General features: G+C 40.1%; 1 protein-coding gene across 5 annotated transcripts in view; it reads left to right on the forward strand.

Moving 5' to 3' along the window:
• Window positions 1-23,071, forward strand: part of rbfox3a (RNA binding fox-1 homolog 3a) — a 537,286-nt gene extending 514,215 nt beyond the window's left edge. For all 5 annotated transcript variants that reach the window (XM_088322988.1, XM_088322991.1, XM_088322992.1 and 2 more), the window contains 2 exons: window positions 15,148-15,226; window positions 22,552-23,071. In XM_088322988.1, the coding sequence (XP_088179114.1) occupies window positions 15,148-15,226; window positions 22,552-22,596 (124 nt within the window). In that variant the 3' untranslated portion in view covers window positions 22,597-23,071. The remainder of the gene's footprint in view (window positions 1-15,147; window positions 15,227-22,551) is intronic.
• Window positions 23,072-23,550: the final 479 nt, after the last annotated feature.

Genomic DNA, 23,550 nt, shown 5'->3' on the forward strand with positions numbered 1-23,550 from the left:
CTATAAAGTGCAGAAATCAACAGGGTGCTTTTTGAAGTGGGTGTGCGTAATGGAGGCTGATAAAGACACAGTGAAACACAGATTAACAGTTGTAGTGGAGGACAAAGAACAACCTTCCCGTTCGACGACGGCCGTGGTCAATGTGGCTGTAGCGGATAGTTTTCCTCTGGTGTTGTCCGAGTTGAGCAATTTTGAAAAGGAATACAACGATAAGACGTTTTTTTTTTTATTTAGTTTTGACACTGGATGTGGTTTCTTTCCTTTTTATCAAGTCGAGTCATGTTTATTTGTGACACCCTTAATCACAAGGAGTCTCAAAGGGCTGCACAGACCACAGATTATTGCAAACTACAGACTATTATCACACCAACCTACATGAGGGCAAGGAAAATCTCAAAACCTTAACATAGGGTAAATGAAAAAACCTTGAGAAGGGACCGCACACGAGGTAATCCCCCTTCCAGGACGACCAGGCTTCAATAGATGTTGCAATAACAAATAATACACAGATATTGTTTCCATGAAATATCGGTTATTCATAAACTAGAGAATAGAAGTGTTTTTTAAGCCTAGATTTTAATAGTTCCACTGAGGTTGCGGATCGAATCTCAGTGGGTAGAGCATTCCACAGCACGCTCTTAAACCTGCAGTTTTCTTCTTGGCTCTTGGGATCACTAGTAGACTAGCATTTTGAGAGCAAAGGCCCCATTAAATCTGATTATTCGACTAATCACTTCAAAAGTTGTTGACTAGTCTCCTTGGTGCTTATAATATCAGTTACAGTGTACATGTGTCGTCAGGAGCGCCTTTTAATCAAATCAGGCGGCACACTTCTGGTTATACCTTAATATCCGCCCCTGTATGCCTACGTGGACGGTTCTGGTACGCTTAAGCATGCATTTGGCTTTGAGGTATGCGGAACTATCGGGAAAAGCGACTTGATGTTTTCACGTCAAAATACTCCGAATGGAGTTTGTGACAGAACTTGATTCAGACGAAAAGAAAATGCACAAACTTTGGTGGTTGAGGAGAGATTTTGATTACTTTTTTTTGTCTTTGTCTTTTTAAAATCCATTTTGACAGTGGTGACAGCCACAGCGTGATCGTAGATACGGTGTTAGCTTAAGTAGCATTAGCATCTCCATTTCCACACAAACTCAATGCAATAGTGTTCTTTACCTCATAGCAGCTAAATATAGTATCAATCTTATTTATTATAATGTATTTACTTTTACCTTTCATCAAATGTCCTAATTTTGCATTTACTACTCGTTTGACATGGATATATTTAAACAGCAGGGGTAAATGGTAGTATTTCAGGGAACATTATTTTTTTCTTGAACATTTTATCTGAATCTCAAATTTTAAATCCAACATTTTTAAGTTTTTCATGAATATTCTGTAAAACTAAATCCAATTTTGGGAGTTAGATTTTTTTTCTTGAATACGCTTTTCAAGGTTTCTTCATTTTCCTCATGCTGAGGTTTTTTGAGTTTTCCCTTGCCCTCATGTAGGTTTTAGATCAGGGGATGTTGTTATAATAGTCCGGAGACTGTAATGGTCTACGCAACCTTTGAGACTCCTTGTGTTTAATGGCTTCACAAATAAACATGACTTGACTTGACTAGATCTTAATTGAGCAGTTTTTTCATCATTTTTAAGATTTTGTCTTGATAGACTACAAAAATGTTCCTAATTTTTGTCATTGTACATTTCTCCTTGATGTAAAGTTTTGAAGAGATTCGGTCAAGTCAATCTAAAAAAATATGAATTAAAAATAAGCTTTGACGGAATTCTCCTCAATTGCCCATTAAGAAAAAATGAAAGAGACAAAAACGTATGTTTTTCCAACATAAGTTTTGCAAGAAGACCTAAAACACTTCCCACCCATTTTTCCCTTTTTCATTATATAACTTAAATAGCCTTCAGAATAAACACATACCAGCTCATAGCCTAGATGGTAAGGCGCCCGCTTTGAGACTGGGAGGTCGGTGGTTCGCGCCCCGGCCGAGTCATTCCTAAGACTTAAAAAGTGGTCGGCGGCGCCCTCTGTTGGCTGCGGCTGCATCGGCTCGCTACAACGGGTCAGGTGCAATCGACATTTCGTTCTGTGTACATTGTTACACAGAATGACAATACAAGGAAATTATTATTATTATTATTATTATAAATATAGAAAAATTTCAAGAAGCACGAAAGAAAGAAAGAAAGAAAATTGAAACAGTCAAAAAATAGGTTTACGAAATAAAGAAAATTAAGAATACTTCTGGCAAAAGATTCTGCTCATTTTAGGCTTAAGCGTCATTATTTGTATGATATTTTATCCTGTTTCTTAAATAAGATAGGAAGTCTTTATATATGGAACATATTTTCTACCGATATAATAAAAAGAAAATGAGAACAAGATAAAGGTATGGTTGAATCGAATGTCTTTGCAAATGGTAGCCAAAACATTCCTAAATCAAATTCAACCAATAAAATTCACCACCAGAGTGGGTTTGAACTCCACAAATGAAGTGCTGGCCATTTTGATATCCCAATACCACAGAATTGTCGTTCTCTCGATTCAACTTAAGAGTAATTATTCAGTTGAAGTTTATAACCACTTTTGTAACTTGTAGCCAAAACCGTCCCAAATAAAATTCAATTGCAGTAATAAAACTGACCCCAATAAGGCGGTTGATTTGCACAAATGGATTAGAAACCATTCTTATAACCCGCTATCACAAAATGGTCCTTCTCTTGATTCAACTTGAGAGAATTTTATCCTTTTGGGGGTTATAGATCAGTTTGTAATTTGTAGCCAAAACATTCTCGGGTGAAATTAATAGCACTAATAAAACTGACCACTAGAGGGGTTGATTTTCACAAAAACAAGGTGATATCAGGTGAGTTTTTATATCCCAGAGTTCTTTTCTGTTAGAGGTTATAAACCTTTTGGTAACCTTTTGTCAAAACATTCCCGATTAAAATTAAATAGCACTCATAAAACAGACCACCAGAGCAGTTTGAACTGCACAACTAGCATACACGCCAGTTTTATATCCCAATACTACAATATTGCCATTCTCTTGATTCAAATTAAGAGTGATTATTCTGTTGGCTGATATAGACATGTATCAAACTCATAGCCTGTGGGCAAAATATGGACCGCCACGTCAACCAACCATACACATTTATAAGTGACATGAGGCCCTTCAAGGACGCTGATGTGGCCCTTGATGAAAATGAGTTTGACACCCCTGTTATAGACCATTTGGAAAGGAGAGGGGATGGGCACCACCAGGTTGTACTTTACCAAGACACACCACAGGAAATGCTGCCCATACAACCCTAGTGATTAAGGGATCCAACCAACCATACACATTTATAAGTGACATGAGGCCCTTCAAGGACGCTGATGTGGCCCTTGATGAAAATGAGTTTGACACCCCTGTTATAGACCATTTGGAAAGGAGAGGGGATGGGCACCACCAGGCTGTACTTTCCAAAGACACACCACAGGAAATGCTGCCCATCCAACCCTAGTGGTTAAGGGATCCAACCAACCATACACATTTATAAGTGGCATGAGGCCCTTCAAGGACGCTGATGTGGCCCTTGATGAAAATGAGTTTGACGCCCCTGTTATAGACTATTTGGACTGGAGAGGGATGGGCGCCACCAGGCTGTACTTGCTCAAGACACACCACAGGAAATAGTGCTTATACAACCCTAGTGGTTAAGGAATCCAACCAACCATATACATACACATTTATAAGTGACATCAGGCCCTTCAAAGACAGCCATTACACTGATGTGGCCTTTGATGAAAATGTGTTTCATTTTAATATACTGTAGACCATTTTGCCAGGAGAGGGATGTGCACCACCAGGGTGAACTTGCCCAAGACACACCCTATGAAATAGTGCCCCCATGACCCTTGCGGTTAAGGGATCCTACCAACCACATACAAAATACACATTTATAAGTGACCTGAGGCCCTTCAAGGACGCTGATGAGTTTGACACCACCGTTATTCACAATTTGGCCTGGAGGGAGATGGGCGCCACCAGGCTGTACTTGCCCATGACACAATACAGGAAATAGTGCCCCTACAATCCTTGTGGTTAAGGGATCCAACAAACCATATAAGTGACATGAGGCCCTTCAAAGACGCTGATGTGGCCCTTGATGTAAATGAGTTTGACACCACCGTTATTCACAATTTGGCCTGGAGGGGGATAGGCGCCACCAGGCTGTACTTGCCCAAGACACAATACAGGAAATAGTGCCCCTGCGACCCTTGTGGTTAAGGGATCCAACCAACCATATAAGTGACATGAGGCCCTTCAAGAACGCTGATGTGGCCCTTGATGAAAATGAGTTTGACAGCCCTGTTATAGCCATCTGGCCTGGAAAGGAATGGGCGCCACCACGCTGTATTTGCCCAAGACACACCACAGGAAATGGTGCCCATACAACCCTCGTGGTTAAGGGGTCCAAAAAAACACATTTGTAAGTGACATTAGGCCCTTTAAAGACAGCCATTACACAAATATGGCCCTCGATGAAAATGGGCTTCATTTTAATATAGACCATTTGGCCTGGGGATGGATAGGAACCACTAGGCTGTACTTGCCCAAGACACACCACATGAAAATGGTGCCTATACAACCCTAGTGGTTAAGGGGTCCAACCAACCACAATTATAAGTGACATCAGGCCCTTCAAAGACAGCCATTACGCTGATGTGGCCTTAGATGAAAATGAGTTTGACACCCGTTACAGACCATTTGGCCTGTAGAGGGATGAGCGCCACCAGGCTGTATTTGCCCAAGACACACCACAGGAAATGGTGCCCATACAACCCTAGAGGTTAAAGGGTCCAACATCAGGCCCTTTAAAGACAGCCACTACACAGATATGGCCTTCGATGAAAATGTGCTTCATTATATGATGGACCATTTGGCCTGGAGAGGGATGGGCACCACCAGGCTGTACTTGCCCAAGACACACCACATGAAAATGGTGCCTATACAACCCTAGTGGTTAAGGGGTCCAACCAACCACAATTATAAGTGAAAGGGGGCCCTTCAAGGATGCTGATGTGGCCCTTGATGAAAATCAGTTTGACACCCCTGTTACAGACCATTTGGCCTGGAGCGGGATAGGCGTTACCAGGCTGTAATTGCCCAAGACACACCACAGGAAAGGGTTCCTCTACGACCCGTGTGGTTAAGGGACAACGCCCACCCACTCACCAGCTAAATACAACAATTTTGCCATTCTTTTAATTCAATTCTGTTGGAGGTTGAAAACCATTTTCTAACCTGTAGCTAAAACCTTCTCAAGTAAAATTGGATTGCAGTCACAAAAGTGACCACCAGAGGGTGTTCAAACTGCCTTTTCGAAATCCCGTCGTTCTCTTAAGAGTAATTCCACCGCGGGAGGTCATAAACCACTCTGAAATCGCGCCGATCGAGTCGTCCCCTTCGCCGTCGGCGGCGCTCTCCCAACCTCCCTTCGAAGATAGAGCATGTCAGGCGCCGATAAGGAATGTTCACAGCGGGAGGCTGCAGACCCCTGATAATGCGACGGAGGTGAGAAGTGAGTCTCTAAAGACGGATAGTGGAGAGCCCCCCTTCCTCCGCCACCCCTGGGCTTTCCTTTCATGCTCTGGGCTTACATATTTCCCGGTTGTCATCGGCGGCTTGTTTATTCGGCGTGACGCGAGCGTTCGTGTATTCTATTTCCACGCGCGCTTGATTTAGAGCCAAGTCTGAGCAGCGAGGTGGAATTGAGAGGAGACGGGTCAGAGGGTGGGAGGCGCTTTTATTTATTGTCAGATAAGAGCGCTCTTAAATAGAGCAGATGGCCTGAGACTTTCTTTGGACTTTCCGTGTCTGGAAAAAGAAGCTAAGCGCAATGGAGTCGTGATAAAGGCAGAAAACCCACGTATGCGACCCTGTTACCTCGTTTTGATTCCATAACTACGGTGGCCTAGAAGTGCAAAACACTTTAACATTTTAGAAAACAGTTTGTTATTGGGGCGGCACGGCGGATGAGTGGTTAGCGCGTCCGCAGCACAGTTCTGAGGTCATGAGATCAAACATTCCTGTGCAGAGTTTGCATGGTCTCCCCATGCTTGTCTGGGTTTCCTCCTGGCACTCAGGTTTCCACCCACATTCTGAAAACATGCATTTCAGGTTAATTGGCTGGTCCAAATTGTCTCCAAGTGTGGATTAGCGAGTGAATGGTTGTGTGTCTCAGTGTGCCCTGAGACTGGCTGGCAACCGGTTCTGGGTGTCCCCTGCCCACTGCTCTATGACAGCTGAGATGGGCTCAGGCACCTCCGCGACCCTACTGAGGATAAGCGGTGCGGATAATGGATGAATTTCTTATTGTGTACATTTTAGATAAGACCTTTTCAGACGCTCCCCTACTTACGACCATTCGACTTACGAAAAACAGTACGATGATTTTTTTGGGGACGTCGAAAAATATCCGCTGTGAGTTGGATTTTGTATTGTGTGCACCTTATCCGTGTACAGGACAGTACTGTAGTACTTCTTTCTGCCGCTACCGGCGTGTGGTGGCGCTGTGAGAGGTCACCCAGCATCCACACCAACGAAGAAATACGCTTCCTCCTAGTTCGTGTGTAAACATTCTCTACGGTATCTCCGTAGAATTTTGACCTTTTTATTGTTTAAAATCTCATCCATCCATTCGACATGGTTGGTGTAAAGTGTAAAGAGACGAGCTGTTTCTTTTAAAATGAAAGTCGAATAAGAAAGATTGATACGGTTGAGAAATTGGGTGGATTGCTTTTTTTTCGGCCACTTTCTACAACAGAGGAGGAAGTCGCCTAACTCTTGATGCTCATCTTCCAAAAGTAAATTAAACTTCACTTTATTTATCTTTATATGTGTATATTATGAAATGTTTATTTTTTAGTATAAAATGATACAGGTTACTTATAAAAGCCTTAAACATACTTATATAAACCTTAAACATACAAAATATAGAACTTAAGCAACTTTCGCACAAATTCAACTGACGAACGATCGTCCAGAACTCGTTCGTAAGTGGGGCAGTGTTTGTATATTTTTAGGAACCCTTTTAAATTTTAGAAAACACTTTTACATTCCAGGAAACACTTTTACATATCATAAAACCAAATTACATGTTTTGAAACAAATGTTACACAATGTAAAATTGTTTTGCACCTCTCATCCACCGGTAAATACATTTTCAGAAGTGTAGTCCCTGAGGGCCAAAACGTAAAAATACTTTTTTTGTTATATATTATCTTTGAAAACTATTATTAAGGGTTCGATGCAGCTTATCAGTAAGTATCTGTTCTCTGGGAATGATTTCAGTAGGAAAAATTACTGTCTTTTGTTGTGTTGTGTTGAGGTTCAAATCGGCTTAGCAAAGAAATAGCTTTATATCTTATTAGTTTAGATCTATTAAAATGTCCTATCTTATTAGATGATTACAATTATTTACATCATCCATATTTTACTCATTCAGAGCCTTTAGGTTATAGACTTTTTAATTGGGAAGTCGGTTAACAAGTTAATGTGTATAAACATTGAAGTTTATTTCGCGATCTACGCTGCGGGCCACTGAAAAATGGCCGGTGGACCATTGTTTGGTCACTGCATTGAATGGAGAAATATCACTGACTTTTTTTTATCTCAAATTTAATATCTAAAACAGCATTAAATAACAGATGAGATTTTTGGCACGTGTTTTTAAAGCAGCAGTGCCCCTAGTGGTTAAAAAAAACGTATATATTTTAATCTAAATTTGCATTTTTTTAAATAATAATAATAATAATAATAATAATAATTTCCTTTGTATTGTCATTCTTTGTAAGAACGAAATGTCAATACACCTGACCAGTTGTAGCGAGCCGATGCAGCCGCAGCCAACAGAGGGCGCCGCCATTTTACCAATGTTATAAGTCTTAGGTATGACTCGGCTGTAGGTCAAGAAATTTGTGTTTATTTTACATAACATGGGGCTCACCTACTGGTGTCAGACAACTTGCTGCTACGGGTGCTCCCAAATACCAAAAATCTCCCAAAATGTTGACCAAAAAAATATAAAGAACTCGTTTTGAGTACCACTTTTTGTATATTTCCTTGTGCTTTAAGTGCTCGTTTTTAGTTGCAAGACCCAATACAGAAACATCTAATCAAAAAATACAAACTGTCCCTCCAAATTATGTTTTGAATCAAGGCATTGATATTAAAAATGAAAACCTGATTCTGAGAATAATTTTGAAGCGTTAATGCATTTTTTCAGCTCTAGCTCATATAAATATAAATCTCACATGACGAGTGAAAAGGCCGCCTCCGCTTCCTTTGATTTATGACCGTATTCATTGACATCACATATTTGCCGACATTAGCGTATTTCATCAGACCGTGCAAAATATCGATCCCGACCTTTGAGTTATGGCCGCCGCCAAAACCCGTTCACAAACGACGCTTTAAAGCATTTTCCACAATGTTTCCAAAGATTCGCTTCAATTCTTTATTGATTCATGTAGCCGCCATTCTCAAGCGCTCCCTTCCTTTCACTTTTGTCTTTAGTAAAGTTCGTACAGGTGCTTAAAACCCTTAAAGATTGAATTTTAATCTTTTATTTTCAAGGTTTGATATCCGGTTGCGTTTTGAGTGAAGTGCTTGTAAATGTTTGACATTTTTACCCCATTTCCGAACAAGTCTGCTTAAAAATGACGCCAACACTGCTCTCTGGTGGCCTCTTTGCCGTTGCATTTCTTCTTCCCTCGTGATTAAAGCCAGCTTGAATTAGTTTGTATGGCATTGTCATACGGCGGCGCAGTGGTTAGCGCGTGCGCGGCACAGTTTTGAGGTCATGAGATTGAACCTCCTGTGTTGCGTTTGCATGTTCTCCCCGTGCTTGCGTGGGTTTCCTCCCACATTCCAAAAACATGCATTTCAGGTTAATTGGCCGGTCCAAATTGTCCCTAGGTGTGAATGAGCGAGTGAATTGTCTGTCCCTGCGTGCCCTGCAACTGGCTGCGAACCAGTTCAGGGTGTCCCCCGCCCACTGCCAGAAGATAACTGGGATGGGCTCCAGCACCCCCGCGACCCTACTGAGGATAAGCGGTGCAGATAATGGATGGATGGCATTGTCCAATGAAGCGTCATCGCCCCCTGGGGATCAGGTGCGACATTATGGACATTTAGAATGGACCATGCATAAATTAAGGTCATATTTCCCAGTTGTAAATTAAAATGGGAAGAACTTCCTGCAACTGAAAATGTAAGCTACAAATCTCTTACCTGACGCCTGTATGGGAATAGATTTGTCTCCAAAAATATTTTTACATGTGTTGACAAACACATGCAGCACGGCGGCGCAGTGGTTAGCGCTTGTGCGGCACAGTTCATGTCATGGGAACCTGTCGTGGGTTCAAATCCAGCTCCAGACTTCCTGTGCGGAGTTTGTATGTTCTTTCCGTGCTTGCGTGGGTTTCCTCCGGGCACTCCGGTTTCCTCCCACGTTCCAAAAACATGCATTTCAGGTGAATTGGCCGGTCCAAATTGTCCCTAGGTGTGAATGAGCGAATGAGTTGTCTGTCCCTGTGTGCCCTGCGATTGGCTGGCAACCAGTTCAGGGTGTCCCCTGCCCACTGCCCGGAGATGGCTGGAATGGGCTCCAGCCCCCCCGCGACCCTAATGAGGATAAGCGGTACGGCTAATGAGATGAGATGAGATGACAAACACATTTGCCATTTACTCAAGATCTAAAAAAAAAAATCATGTCTTTCTTTCAACGGTACAGGAGAAATTGGAATACTGGCTTTGAAAACCTTTAAAAAGTGTTTGAATTTGGCCAAGAAGAAGAAATACAAACCCTGCTTTAGGTTTCTCCCTTAAAAAAACAAAGTTCAGGAAAACCTAATTCACCCACGCAGGCTCTTATCTTTGTCCTGCAGTCGTATTCTTTGCATTGGTTTTAAACGAAGCAAACAAACGAGAGAGGTGAATCCGTATAAAGTAGTCGAGTCGCGTCGGAGGAAAAACTAAGAGAAGAGGAGCGATGGGCTTTCGGGCTGGGGGGGATTAGTTCCGAGCCAGTGCCGGTGAATAGACTGGAAATAAATCTCGGCGCACAGACGGAAGACGAGTCTTCGGGGTTTGCGAGTCCGAAAGGAGGTGAAGACAATGAGAGTAAGGGGATTGGACTCCCGACTTGTGTCTTTTATCGTTGCGCTGGGCCGAGAGGAGTCTCCGCGATACCGGTCGCGATATTGTCGGGCTGGGATTAAGACGTTTGGGAGGGGTCAAATTGAACACTCGAGAGGAGATTAGAACCCGGGATACGACATTTTTCTGTTGTGAGCAATGTTCCCTGTAATTTTCCGCGGGTCTGAGCGTTCACACAAAGTCGGTGAGCAACGCTTGAAACAACAGTGAGCAACGGCAATCCCAAGTGTGGCAACTAGGTCATTATCAAACATGTCCAAAACTTGACATCAAGTTACATTTTGCTGAGTTTCCGGCAATGCAAAATGATTTTTCTCTTTTGAATGAATTGCCTCATTTACTATTGCAAAGGTTGTACGGCCTACAAACGTCGTTTGTTCTTACAATTCTTTCACAAGATATCCATTTCTTTTTATTTCCTGATATATTTTGTCGCATAATATTAACATTTTTGGGGGCTTATTTAGTCGGTTGTAAGATACAGAACTGTACTTAATCACATTTTTTAGTGGAAGTACAATGTTGGCAACAAGATTCACTTGATATAATTGGAAATTATTTGAATTTTTTGTTACTTTTTTTCTTTTTATTCTCTATTTACTTTTTTCCTACATTTTTCTTTTCTTGTTTTCTGGCCTTTTTTCTAAATGTTTCCTTCTTTTTTTCTCTTCCTTTTGTTTCTTTTTTTCCTCAGCTTTTCACTACTTTTTCATTTTGGAATTTTTTTCTTTTTTGTTCTATTCCCCCCTTCCATTAAGTCATGTTGTGCAAAATTTTACATAATATTTGGTCATGTTGGGATTAAAGAAGCAAAGGGCCGTTTAGGACCCGAAAGAGCCGGTTCCTTTTCGTGAGCCGAGCCAAAGAAGCCGGTTCGCTACTAACTTAATTCAACTTCGTTCTACTTCGACTCGACTTCAAAATACCGCATTTAGGACACAACGTCAGGGGAACCCGTGTATTTTTACCTTCATGCACTGTAACTTTGACTTAAGTCGCTTCTTAATTAGTAATTTTGAGCCCTCATTTTTGTGCGCTGGCTAGATTTCCTTGTGCGCTGAGAATGTGCGAGCAGTGCGCAATTGCGCACGCGTGCAGCTTAGAGGAAACACTGGTTGTGAGGTTGGGATCATCCATCTATCCATTATCCGCACCGCTTATCCTCAGTAGGGTCACGGGGGTGCTGGAGCCCATCCCAGGGAAAGCACCAGGGCCTGGATGGGGAAAACGCTCTCAAGTCTGCAGATTTCTTCTTGGCTCTTGGAGTCACAAGTAGACCGGCATTTTCAGAACAGAGACTCCTTGCAGGAACATAGGGGGAAATCTAACTGGAGAGATAAGAGGGGGCAAGTCCATGCAAACATTTGTATCTTAGAGTGTTTTCATTTACTGACAATTGAACACTGTGTTTGGGTTTAAATTGTCTCTTTTTTGTTCTGGTCAAAATAAGAAGCAAAGAACTAAAGCAAAAACATATTAAAGGCAGGGATGCATCGTTTGAGACGTCTTTAAAAAGTGAAAAGTGAAATATTTTCTCTGTTAACAATGCCCAAACTGAGTTCAATGAGCCTTTGGTAAGTTTCTTTCCACCACACCTAACTGCTTTCGTCTTCTAGCACTCCTCCCGGACCTGGAACGTATTAAGAAGCAGGAAAGGTGGTGTGGGGCAAGAGTGGTAATGAGTGATTGCACGCTCATTCTCAGATTTTTTTTTTGTTAGTGTAGCCTGAAAATGGTAAAAGTAAGAAAAGGCCTATTTCAACTATAGGATGATCGCCAACCCAAACCCCCAAATGACATGAAAAAAAAAGAGTTTATTAGTACAATATGCACGATAGGGCGCAACGTGTGAAAGGGAGGAGTCTGGTTCTATTTCTGTATTTAACACTACACAGGGCGCATCCCTCGATAGGGTGCGGGAGCCCTCTGCAAACATTTTTATGTTAGTAAGAGAAAAAGGCAGATAAAAAGTCTTTTAAAATCTTGAATTGAACTTGCCTTAAGCTGTAGGAACCACGGTACAGTATCTTGAAGCTACGGACACCATCTTTAAAATTCTTCGGCGTATTATCGATATCTCTCTGCGGATAATCTCCGTCTCCGTCTATTTCCAACCCCTGGGCCATTCCTCAGCGCGTTATAAACGGTTATAGATCTCCCCTTTGCGCCACCGTTAAAATCGACGAGCCATAATGCCGCACATCCCTCGCTTATTGTCATTAGCAGGCGCCCGCTATCCATTATCCCGCTCCACCTCATCAAAGCCAACATCCGCAAGTTCTCCCTTTGCGCTCAAGAAGAAACAATTAACGTTCTCCCGGCTGATAAAATCGCCCCGCTTTGATTTGCGGCGGTCCAAAAGATCCCATCCGCTTTTATGTCAGGCTAGCAAGTCATAATGTCGGAATGTACGGCCTGGTTAGCAAGACGCTCCATCAAGCTATTAGTTTCCCGCCGGGAGTATGTTCGCAGTATGGCCGCTCTAAATCTGAAAGCAATAGCTTTCCAAATGTTTATACGTTGTGTTAAGACTCATTTAGATAGAAAAAGCAGCCTAGCCGCTGTAGTTGGTTGTAAACTTTTCGGGTTCCAGATTTCTAGAACTTTTCAGGTAATTGTTAGTAATTAAAATGACTTTTTACCTTGTATCACGACCCAAATATAATTATTAGTTGGATATTTGGGTTATGGATGCCCTGGGAAGGAATATACAGAGAGCATTTGGTTATCGCTGGTTCCCTGCAGACTTTGATATTGAATATATTGAGTGTCATTAATATCAACATATGCATTGTCTTCTGAGCAGACCGAACACAGCAAATGCCATCCTGGGGGCAGGTTAGGGAGGCCTTGGTGTGTTGGTGGGCGTCACTGTCTGATTGTGTTACTGTGATACTCTGGCGAGCTTGGGAAGTGACTGAGGTGATCCGGTAGAGGAGGCTGCAAGTTTGGTTTACTGCTACGGCTAGGCTAACAACTCTCTTAAGCCAGCCTTTATCTCACAAACGCCAGATCCATTACCAATGAAACGGTTTTCCTGAAGGTTTAGCTCGTGGAAAACTGCTACATTTGGGACGGTTGTATTGTAATTACCGCAAAGACCTGGCTCGACTCGATACCGGATGCTAGCGTGTAGCTAGCCAGCCACTTTCTAAATCGCTTTCTTGCACTGAAAGGAGAAGCCCTCCAATTTTGTTGGACTTTTCTATAATTAAGACAAAGACCATGTATTCAACTACAATTCTGTATTTTTTTTAGTAGATGTATAGTTGTTATTTGATTACAGTCGTATACTGTCAGTCGGTAAGGTTGTCATCTTGGGGTAAATTTGCCCACCAGGGGCTTCAATGAAGGTGCGTTGCTACTTTGTGGATTTTCACTTTCCATGGGGGTTTTTTGTCTGGTCCTCATTACTTTATCATGATATTGATTAAACATTTTACCCAAAATGTTTGATGTCATACAGAGACTTCTCAAAAGTTTGTATTCCAATTTTGTAGTTCAAGCGCCCTCTGGTGGTCAGATATTGGAGTGCAATTTAATTGTTTTGACCAAAAACGTAAACATTATCTGAAGCCTTCTAATCCTATATATCGCTGTTTTACGAACAAAAAATTTGTATAGATATACATAAAATCTATTGTACAGAGTGAGGTATTAGGACCTGGGGGAAGACCCGTCATGCTAGCTAAAAACTGCTAAATTGATATTTTCATTTACTTAAAATTGACCACTGTGTTTGAATTTAAATTCTGTACATCTATATTTTACTAACAATGCTCAACTGAGTTCAACGAGCCTTTGTAATGTTTCTATCTGCTATCATTCTTACTTTTGGCACTGCTGTTCCGGGACCTGCAATAAATTAGAAAGCAGGAAAGGGGTTTGTGGGGGGAAGAAGGGTAAGGAGTGATTGTACACTCCTCTTTTTTTTGTTAGTGTAGCCTGAAATGGTAAAAGTAAGAAAAGGCCTGTTTTAACTAAAGTATAATTGCCAACCCAAACCCCAAAAAATGAAAAAAAAAGAAGAGTTTATTATATTTTTACGACCATACTACACAGGGCGCACCCCTCGATAGGGGTCGGGGGCCCTCTACTTTCGGCAGCTTTCCAAAAGCTCGAACGACAGTCCCACCAAAGCATTGTTTTGTCTTCATGTCAGCTGTTTTTGTTGAATAAATAGGTTACTGTCTTCAAGTTGAAAAATATAGTGAAATAAGAGTACTTCCGGGTTTCCTGCGTCACTCCCTGCTCTTTGATGTAGTTGTCGACAGTAGTTACACATAGGCTGAGAGGACAAGGGCCAGATCCGGCCCGCGGGCCGCCTTCTTGACACCTATGGTAGAGACAAACTCATTATGTGGTATTGATACTAATTGATTCAATAAATGCAACTATTAATTTCAAAATGTGACTGTTTTTCAATTATTGTCAGGGATGCCATTTTCCCAGTTTTATATCAAGTAAATTCAAACTCAATAGACCTTAAAGGGACAGTGTGTAATATTTAGTGCCCTCAAGTGGTACAAAATGTTTTCATTCAGTAAAAAAAAACATTGATTTGAATACTGGACAAGAATACATGGCCTATCACACCAATGTTGATTTGTATGTTACGAAAATATTATGGGTCGAAAAATTTTATTTATTTTACATATTGGAACCCTTACAGAGTAGTCAAGTGTTTGTTTGGCATCTTGCTGCTATGCTGTACCCTTGGCACTGTTTTTTTGTCCGCATGAGACAATGCAACGCCATCTAGTGGTTAAATATTACACACTGGGGCTTTAAAAAAAGACAACTACGATTTTTTTTTTGTAATCCATTTTTAGATGGAAACACTAAATTAGATAGCATAGCATCAGATGCTAAACACTATATATACTATTCCTGACACTTTGCGTTTTCTGGTCTCCAGTTACGGCAGAGTCTATGCAACAGCAGACCCGTATCACCATACGATCGGTCCTGCAGCCACATACACCGTGGGAACTATGGTGAGTCTACTTCCTGCCGATTGAAAAACGAAGCTTCATGAAGCTCCATGAAGCATTTGAAGGATTTGTGATGACTCTAAAGCAGGCGTGGGCAAATTTTGACTGATTCTTATTATTTGAATCTGGCGATACGGTCTCAAATCTGATACTTCGGCGATACGTGAGAAAACGAAATAATCGAAACCTATCCAAAGTATTCTCATTTGCATTTCTGAATAAATACCGTACGTGTACGTTAGATTTCATTTTATATTTGTTTATAAATAATTCTAATGTCATCCAATTGGTTTTAAAACACTCTGAATTCAATGAAAATATTTTGTACGTTTGTAGTTTTACAGTCACCTCAATTAAGAAGAAAATACGATGAATTTTGAACATGCAAGGAGAACAAGGGAGGTCTGTACAAACCTTCATAATGCACAAAATCCTGTTCTAAAAGTCTCCCCTGAGCCTTCTTTGTTAAGAACATCCTAGGTTCCATAAAGTAGACCAACCCTAACCAATCCGATTGGCCTCACTGCAATCATGGGTGAAGACCAATCACAAATGGAACAACCCTGGCAACATAAGCATTCGTCATTGCAAGGGTTTGACACTTAAATCGACAAATATATTTGAAAAAAAACACAAATTGATGATCTTATCAATAATCCATTAGTTAATGTAAATTATCTATTTTTAGTTTTTTGTGTGAAAGTCAATAAAGTACAAGAAAAGCAACAGAGCTAGCTTTTTAAATGCTAGCCCTAAGGGCAGCACACAATAACATTTCCTAAAAAAAATATTAAAAAATATATTGAAATAGCAAAAGAAGGTAAAAAGACACAGAGAGAAAGAGACAAAGAGAGACGGAGAGAGTGGAAAAGAGAGAGTGAGAGAAAAGGGAGCAAGAGAGAGAGAGAGAGAGAGAGATAGCGTGAGAAAAAAAAGATAAAAAGAGAAATAGTAAGAGAGAGGGAAAGAAAGAGTAAGAACAAAATACAAAGAGAAATGGAAAGAGAGGAGAGAAAAGAGGGAAAGGGAAGAGGGAGCAAAAGGAAGGTAAAAAGACAGAGAGAGACAAAGAGGAACAAAGAGAGACAGAGCGTGGGAGAGAGAGAGTTGGAGAGAGAGAAAAAGATAAAAAGAGAAATAGTAAGAGAGGGGGAAAGAAAGAGAAAGAACAAAATCCAAAGAGAAATGGAAAGAGAGAAGGAGAGAAAAGAGAGGGAAAAGGAAGAGGGAGCAAAAGAAGGTAAAAAAGACCAAGACAAAGAGGAACAAAGAGAGACAGAGAGACAGAGAGAGAGAGAGAGAGAGAGAGAGACAGAGAGAGAGAGAGAGAGAGAGAGAGAGAGAGAGAGAGACCAACCTTTTTGAATGTTAGCGTTGAGGTCATTACACATTAATACTTCAAGAAAAACATATTGTTATGGGGTGGGGGGACACTAAGGGACACTGGGGACAAGACAACATTTTTTCATTCAGTCATATTTTATTTAAAGCAATAAAGATGCAATAGGGCTAGCTTGTATAGCTTTTCTTTTTTTCTCGCGTGGAATTCAATGAATACAGACACATAAAGACACAAAAACACTGGGGACAAGACATTTATTTACCATTTTATAATTTTTCCTAATATTTATACCATGTTTGTTTGGCGACCCGGATCAAAAACCTCACCGGCCGTAGTTTGACCACCCCTGCTCTAGATGGTGCTCTTTGTTCAATATTGTGAAAATGGATTCAATTTCCGTTTCACGATACGTTTGGTGATACCTTGCATGAAGCTTCACGAAGCCCCGTTTTAACACTTAAATGATTCTATTGGGTTTTATGTTGAAATCCTTCCCTTTTAAATGAAGAGCCCCACGTTGAAGAGTTAGAAAACACCATAAGTGCTTCATGAAGCTTCATTTGACTCATTCCTCCGATTGTTTCGAAGTCAAACAACACCGCGAGTGCGTCGAATGGGAAGTATTTGAATACACCGGTACTCTGTTGCTTGATTAAGCGTCGAGAAAAGCCCTTGAGTGGCTGCTAACTTGTCACCGCCGTGAAATGTGTTTTCGCCGGCCGTGACCGAATTTTAATGTCCGATGTGAATCATTGCCACTTCAGTAAATGAAAAAGGGAAGCTGTTGTATACCCCGACTCCCCGGTCGCATAAATTGGCCTCCAGCTTATTTTTTTTTTTGGACTGAAATTTAGCTGAGACTGGGAATTTCTCCACACGTCATTCGTTTCCTGCTAAGGGGAGTCAAACGTTAATGATTGTTTTTAGCTAGCTTTGCAGCTAACATCAAAGATGAAAATGATTTTGGTATCGATCTTAGAGGAAACCGCAACTACTGGTTTATAATTGTTACTTTTTTGGACACGGGCCTTGCTGGAGGGTGTCATTGTTTCAGATTTATATGCCGGATTTTCTGGATTGTTTTGGAGAATTAGTCACACCAGCCAAGCGTAATATAGATTAAGAAAATTTAATTTGTAATGCAAAAAAAAAATGTCTCTCAAAGTGCTGTATAAAAACATTCAGCATACAACAATAAAATCCCCGCTCCCCTCCCCCAACCCGAAACACATCATACACAGACACACGCAATGGTTAAAATACATTAAAAACAAAATAAATAATAATAGGAATAAAATATGATTATTGCAAGGCACAGACTAACCATGTGAGGAAAGGTGCCCGAGGGAGGCTTATCCAGACTTATAGTGATGGCAGCTGATGGCCTCTGGATTTTCAGCCATTGAACCACACCCGACAAGAGTAGTACCCCCAAATGAGGGAACACTGCAATCTAAAAATAGAAATTAAAGCAACTGAAGGACAAAACATAAAAGTCAAGTCATGTTTATTTATATAGCCCTTTATTACAAAGAGTCTCAAAGGGCTGCACAGATAGGGAGACCAGAGAGTAGTGCATTACAGTAATCGAGACGGGAAGAAACAAACGCGTAAATTATAATCTCCGCATCTGAGACAGCATAGGAGGGATTTTAGCAATGTTGCGAAGATGGAAGAAAGCTGTTCTAGTAAAGTATGAAATAAAAGTATTATACAGTAAAAGATAAGAAGTTAAACTGATCTAAAAGTAAAAGCCGTATAAGTCACAATTGGGGTGGATATATGTTTGATAAAATCTAAAACCAAAAACAGATATATATATACCCATCTGATAATTGAAACAGGTGGATCCGCCTTTATTTGTTCCGAGTCGACTGTATTCCCGCCCATAACAGTTTAACCTTGCTGTATAAACTACCAAAACAAACTTTTTATAAAGGTGGGTGGAGCCTCTTCATCTAGTTTGGAGTAGGCCGTATTCCCTCCACTAATAGTTTACAAAATGCAAAGCAAAATACAAGGAGAAATACCTCGAAAATGGTTGATATAAATGGGGGAGCCTCTTCAACTGATTTAGAGTTGTCTGCATTCCCTCAAAGAACATTGCACAAAAGTACACAAAATTGTATTCAGTTTAGAGTGGTAAACCGGAAATAAACAGATACTCGAAATGTTTTTATAAAAATGGGTGGAGCCTCTTTGACTGGTTTGGATTCCCTCAAATGACTTTGCACAAAAATGCAAGTCAGTGTAATCTTGCCGAGCAAACTACCAAAACCAATTAAAAAGACTGTTATAGAGGTTGGTGGAGCCGCTTCGACTAGTTTACAGTAGGCTGCATTCCTTACAATAAAAGTGCACAAAACATAAAGCCAGTTTACCCTTTCAAAGCAATATGACAACACAAACACCAAAGATTTTTGTTAAAGTGGGTGGAGCCTCTTCGCCCGGTTCGGAGTCGACTGCATTCTCTCCAATGGCAGTCCACAAAAGCACAGAAAGATCAAGTCATTTTTATCTTGCAGAGATAAAAACCAATACAAACTCCAAATAATACTTTAGGAACAGGTGGAGCCTCTTCAATTGGTTCGGAGTCGGCTGCATTCCCTCCAATAACAGTGCACTAAAATAGTAAAGCTCAGGTCAGTTTTATCTTGCAGAGATAGATACCAATATAAACTCCAAATATTACGATAGGAACAGGTGGAGCCTCTTCAATTGGTTCGGAGTCGGCTGCATTCCCTCCAATAACTGCACAAAAGCACAGAAAGATCCAGTCATTTTTATCTTGCAGAGATAAAAAAACAACACAAACTCCAAATATTACTATAGGAACAGGTGGAGCCTCTTCAATTGGTTCAGAGTCGGCCGCATTCCCTCCAATAACAGTGCACAAAAACAGGAAAAAGTTAAGTCAGTTTTATCTAGCAGAGATAAATACCAATATAAACTCCCACTAAATACCAATATAAACTCCAAGTATTACAATAGGAACAGGTGGAGCCTCTTCAATTGGTTCAGAGTCGGCTGCATTCCCTCCAATAACTGCACAAAACACAGAAAATCAAGCCATTTTAATCAGGACCTATAGTCTAGAAAATATATTAATATTTGATTAAATATAAATCAACCACAAATCAACACAATCCATTTAACTATAATTGAATAATTTTACGACATAAACATATTCATATACTAAATTATAATATATTTCATTTTGTATGAGTAAATCCTGCTTCTTGAAATAAAAATAAATACATTTGGTGATTGGCTGGAAGAAATCACAGAGCATCCGCATTTGCGCTCAAGCGACCAAATTTGGGTTAGGCTTTTTGGTACCCTGAAAGACAAACCGAAAATAAATAAATAAATAAAATGCGGCAACGCTGACATGTGCCCGTCCCACCTCCCCCCAATGCGTCCCCCAAACTACCTCCCCTACCTCCCTCCCCTATAGTGCAGCTGCTAGCTAAAAGCCTTCATTAATTACAACCATTATTTCCTCTTCATTTACTTAATTAAAACAGTGGCCTGTGTTTTCCTCCTTATTACTTTAAACTTTCTTCCTTTTTTTTTTTTTTTGCCTTCAAATCCCTCCTCCCTTTTGCCCCGATTTCAAGCGGCCAACGATCCCATCTTCAAAATTAACGGAGCCCGTAAAAGTCAAGATCGAATTTGAATAAATATACGATGGAAAGTCGTAATGCGATATCAAAAATTGATTGTGGAAACGGATTATTCGTAGATAGGAAAGGAGACAGAACAGAATAAAATAGAGCCAAACGTTATTGATTTTTTTTTGTCCAAAATTAAATTAAATTTTTACATGTTTTGTAGATTTATTTTCCCCCTTTTTATATAGATTTTATTAAGCTCAGTAACTAAAATAATACAGTCGGGAAAATAAGTATTTGAACACCCTGCTATTTTGCTATTGCTCCCACTTAGAAATCATAGAGGGGTCTGAAATTGTCATCGTAGGTGCATGTCCACTGTGAGAGAGATAAACTAAAAAGAAAAATCCAGAAATCACAATGCAGGACTTTTTAACAATTTATGTGTGTGATACAGCTGCCAATAAGTATTTGAACACCTGAGTATCGTCTAGAATTCTAAGTCCGCTCTTTAGAAGTCCCCCTGCACTCCATGTATTATCCTGAATCAGATGTACCTGTTTGAGGTGGTTAGCTGCACAAAGACACCTGTCCACCCCATACCATCAGTAACACGTTAATTGGGAACATGGCGAAGACCAAAGAGCTGTCCAAAGACACCAGAGACAAAATTGTACACCTCCACAAGGCTGGAAAGGGCTACAGAGCAATTGCCAAGCAGCTTGGTGATAAAAGGTCCACTGTTGGAGCAATCATTTGAAAATGGAAGAAGCTAAACATGACGGTCAATCTCAATCGAAGTGGAGCCCCATGCAAGATAACACCTCGTGGGGTCTCGATGCATGGCACAAAAGGTTCCCCTGCACATGTCAAGGCCCGTTTTAAGTTTGCATATGACCATTTGGATGATACAGAGGAGTCATGAGAGAATATTTTTTTGTGATCAGACAAGACAGAAATAGAACTTTTTGGTCATAATTCCATGAAGCGTGTTTGGAGGAAGAAGAATGAAGAGTACAATTCGAAGAACACCATCCCTACTGTAAGTATGGGGGTGGTAGCATCATGCTTTGGTGGTTTACTGCACATGGGACAGGACGAGCGCACTGCATTAAATAGAAGATGACAGCAGCTGTGTATTGTGAGATTTTGGGGAACAACCTCCTTCTTTTAGTCGGGGCATTGAAGATGGGTCGTGGCTGGGTCTTCCAACACGACAACAACCAGAAGCACACAGCCAGGAAAACCAAGGAGTGGCTCCGTAGCATGGCCCAGCTAGTCTCCAGACCTGAACCCAATCGAAAATCTTTGGAGGGAGCTCAAACTCCGTGTTTTTCAGCGACAGCCCAGAAACCTGACTGATCTAGAGTAGATCTTTGTGGAGCAGTGGACCAATATCCTTCCTGCAGTGTGTGCAAACCTGGTGAAAAACTTACAAAGGCTACTGTACCAAATATTAACGTTCATTTTCTCAGGTGTGCAAATACTTATTTGCAGCTATATAACACAAATTGTTAAAAAATTGTGCATTGTGATTTCTGGGTTTTTCTTTTTAGTTTATCTCTCTCACAGTGGACATGCACCTATGATGAAAATTTCAGACCCCTCCATGATTTCTAAGTGGGAGGAATAGCAAAATAGCAGGGTGTTCAAATACTTATTTTCTTCACTGTATGTTTTTTTCGTTAGCTGAGTAATTGAGTTATGTCATTGCAAACTTTTTTCAGACATTTTCTGATTTTTACCCAATTTCTGACCAGCTCATTTAGATATACCACCAATTTATTTATACATGTGTATTTTTTGGGATTAATTTATTTTATTTTGGATATTTTTATCATATTAATTTAGATTGTTATAGTGCACAAATATCAATCTTATTTTTGACAATATTTAGCAAGTTTACAAGAAATAAATTATAATTGAATGATTTTTCATTTATGAAATGAGTTTTAATCAAACTTACGATTATTTTGAAACATTTGAATGTTTTTATTGAATATAATTCAATGCATTTGCATGAATTCAATCAGTTCAAATAATAAAATAAGTGTTTTTATCATTTGCAATCCTTTAATTTTAAAATCCATTCAATGTGTTTTTACTCATTTTGATTCATATCACTTCTAAAATTGATTATTTTAAAAATAAATTAAAAAAAGATAAATATTTTTTAAATAAATACAACTTTTAAATATTCAAAGAGAAATCCTATACAAGGGATTTAAATACTATAAGCACAATTTTTTTAGGGAGGCAACACAGGAAGGAAAAGGGGAAGATGGATTTGAATAATTCATAAAACGATTATGTTCCGTTTAAAAACTATAAAATACTGATTGGAGCTTTTGTTTTCATCTTTGATGTTGCAGGCTAGCCTTTACAGAGGAGGGTGCAGTCGCTTCACTCCCTACTAGGAAGGGGGGCACGGCCCCCTTTCCCCTTCCCCTGCAAAAACATATATTTCGGGAAAAAACTGCAAAAAAAAATCAGCATTCTTTTCATATGCAAATGTGTAGAAAAAATGGGAATGAACTGTTGTAGTTGTTGTAGAGATTTAGTGGTTTTGATTCGGGGAGGGGTCTTTTCTTGTTTGAGGGTGGAGCCTTGGGGGAACTTTTTGTCATTTTTTTCTTCACCATGCCCATATAAGGTGAAACCGGGGAAACAATGTTTGTCCTCGAGTATTATAAGACAGGGGTCTCAAACTCGATTTACTTGGGGACTGATGGAGCTTGGGTCTGGGGGAGGTTGGGCCAAATTGGGTTTTCCACAAGTAAGTTCTGTTAAGAATATTCCGCTGTTCTCAAATATCAGCTTTTTTCCATTTTCTACACGAAATAAGATTCAAAAAATAAATAAAAACATTAAGAAATCATGTGAAAATCGATCAATCAGTAATAAATTAATCCATGATCCGTATGGGCTGAACTTAAAGGGACAGTGTATTATTTAGCGCCTCCTAGTGGTAAAAAACAATTCACTGCTTAAAAAAATACAACAGTATGGATATAAATCAGAGGTGTCGAACGGATGATAGCACGAGGGGAACAGAGTTGTAGATTATAGAGAAAGAGAAGGAAAAAGGAAAAGAGAGAAGATGGGAGAGGGGAGATCAGATGAAAGAAAGAGATTAAGAAAAAGACAGAAAAACAAGTAAGAAAAAATGGAGAAAGGGAGAGAGAGAGAGAGAGAGAGAGAGAGAGAGAAATAAAGAGAGAGAAATAGAAAGTGTGATCAAGAAGGAGAGAATAGAGAACGGCACAACGAAAGAGAAAAAAGAGAGAGAGAAATAGAAAGCAAGAGATGTACAGAAAAGGAAGAAGAAAGAGAGAAAGAAAGGGCGAGAGAACTAGAGAGTGAGAGAAAGA

This window comes from Urocampus carinirostris, chromosome 19, assembly GCF_059441175.1.
Source record: "Urocampus carinirostris isolate Australia breed hairy pipefish chromosome 19, RoL_Ucar_1.0, whole genome shotgun sequence".
In the NCBI taxonomy this organism is placed as follows: Eukaryota; Metazoa; Chordata; class Actinopteri; order Syngnathiformes; family Syngnathidae; genus Urocampus; species Urocampus carinirostris.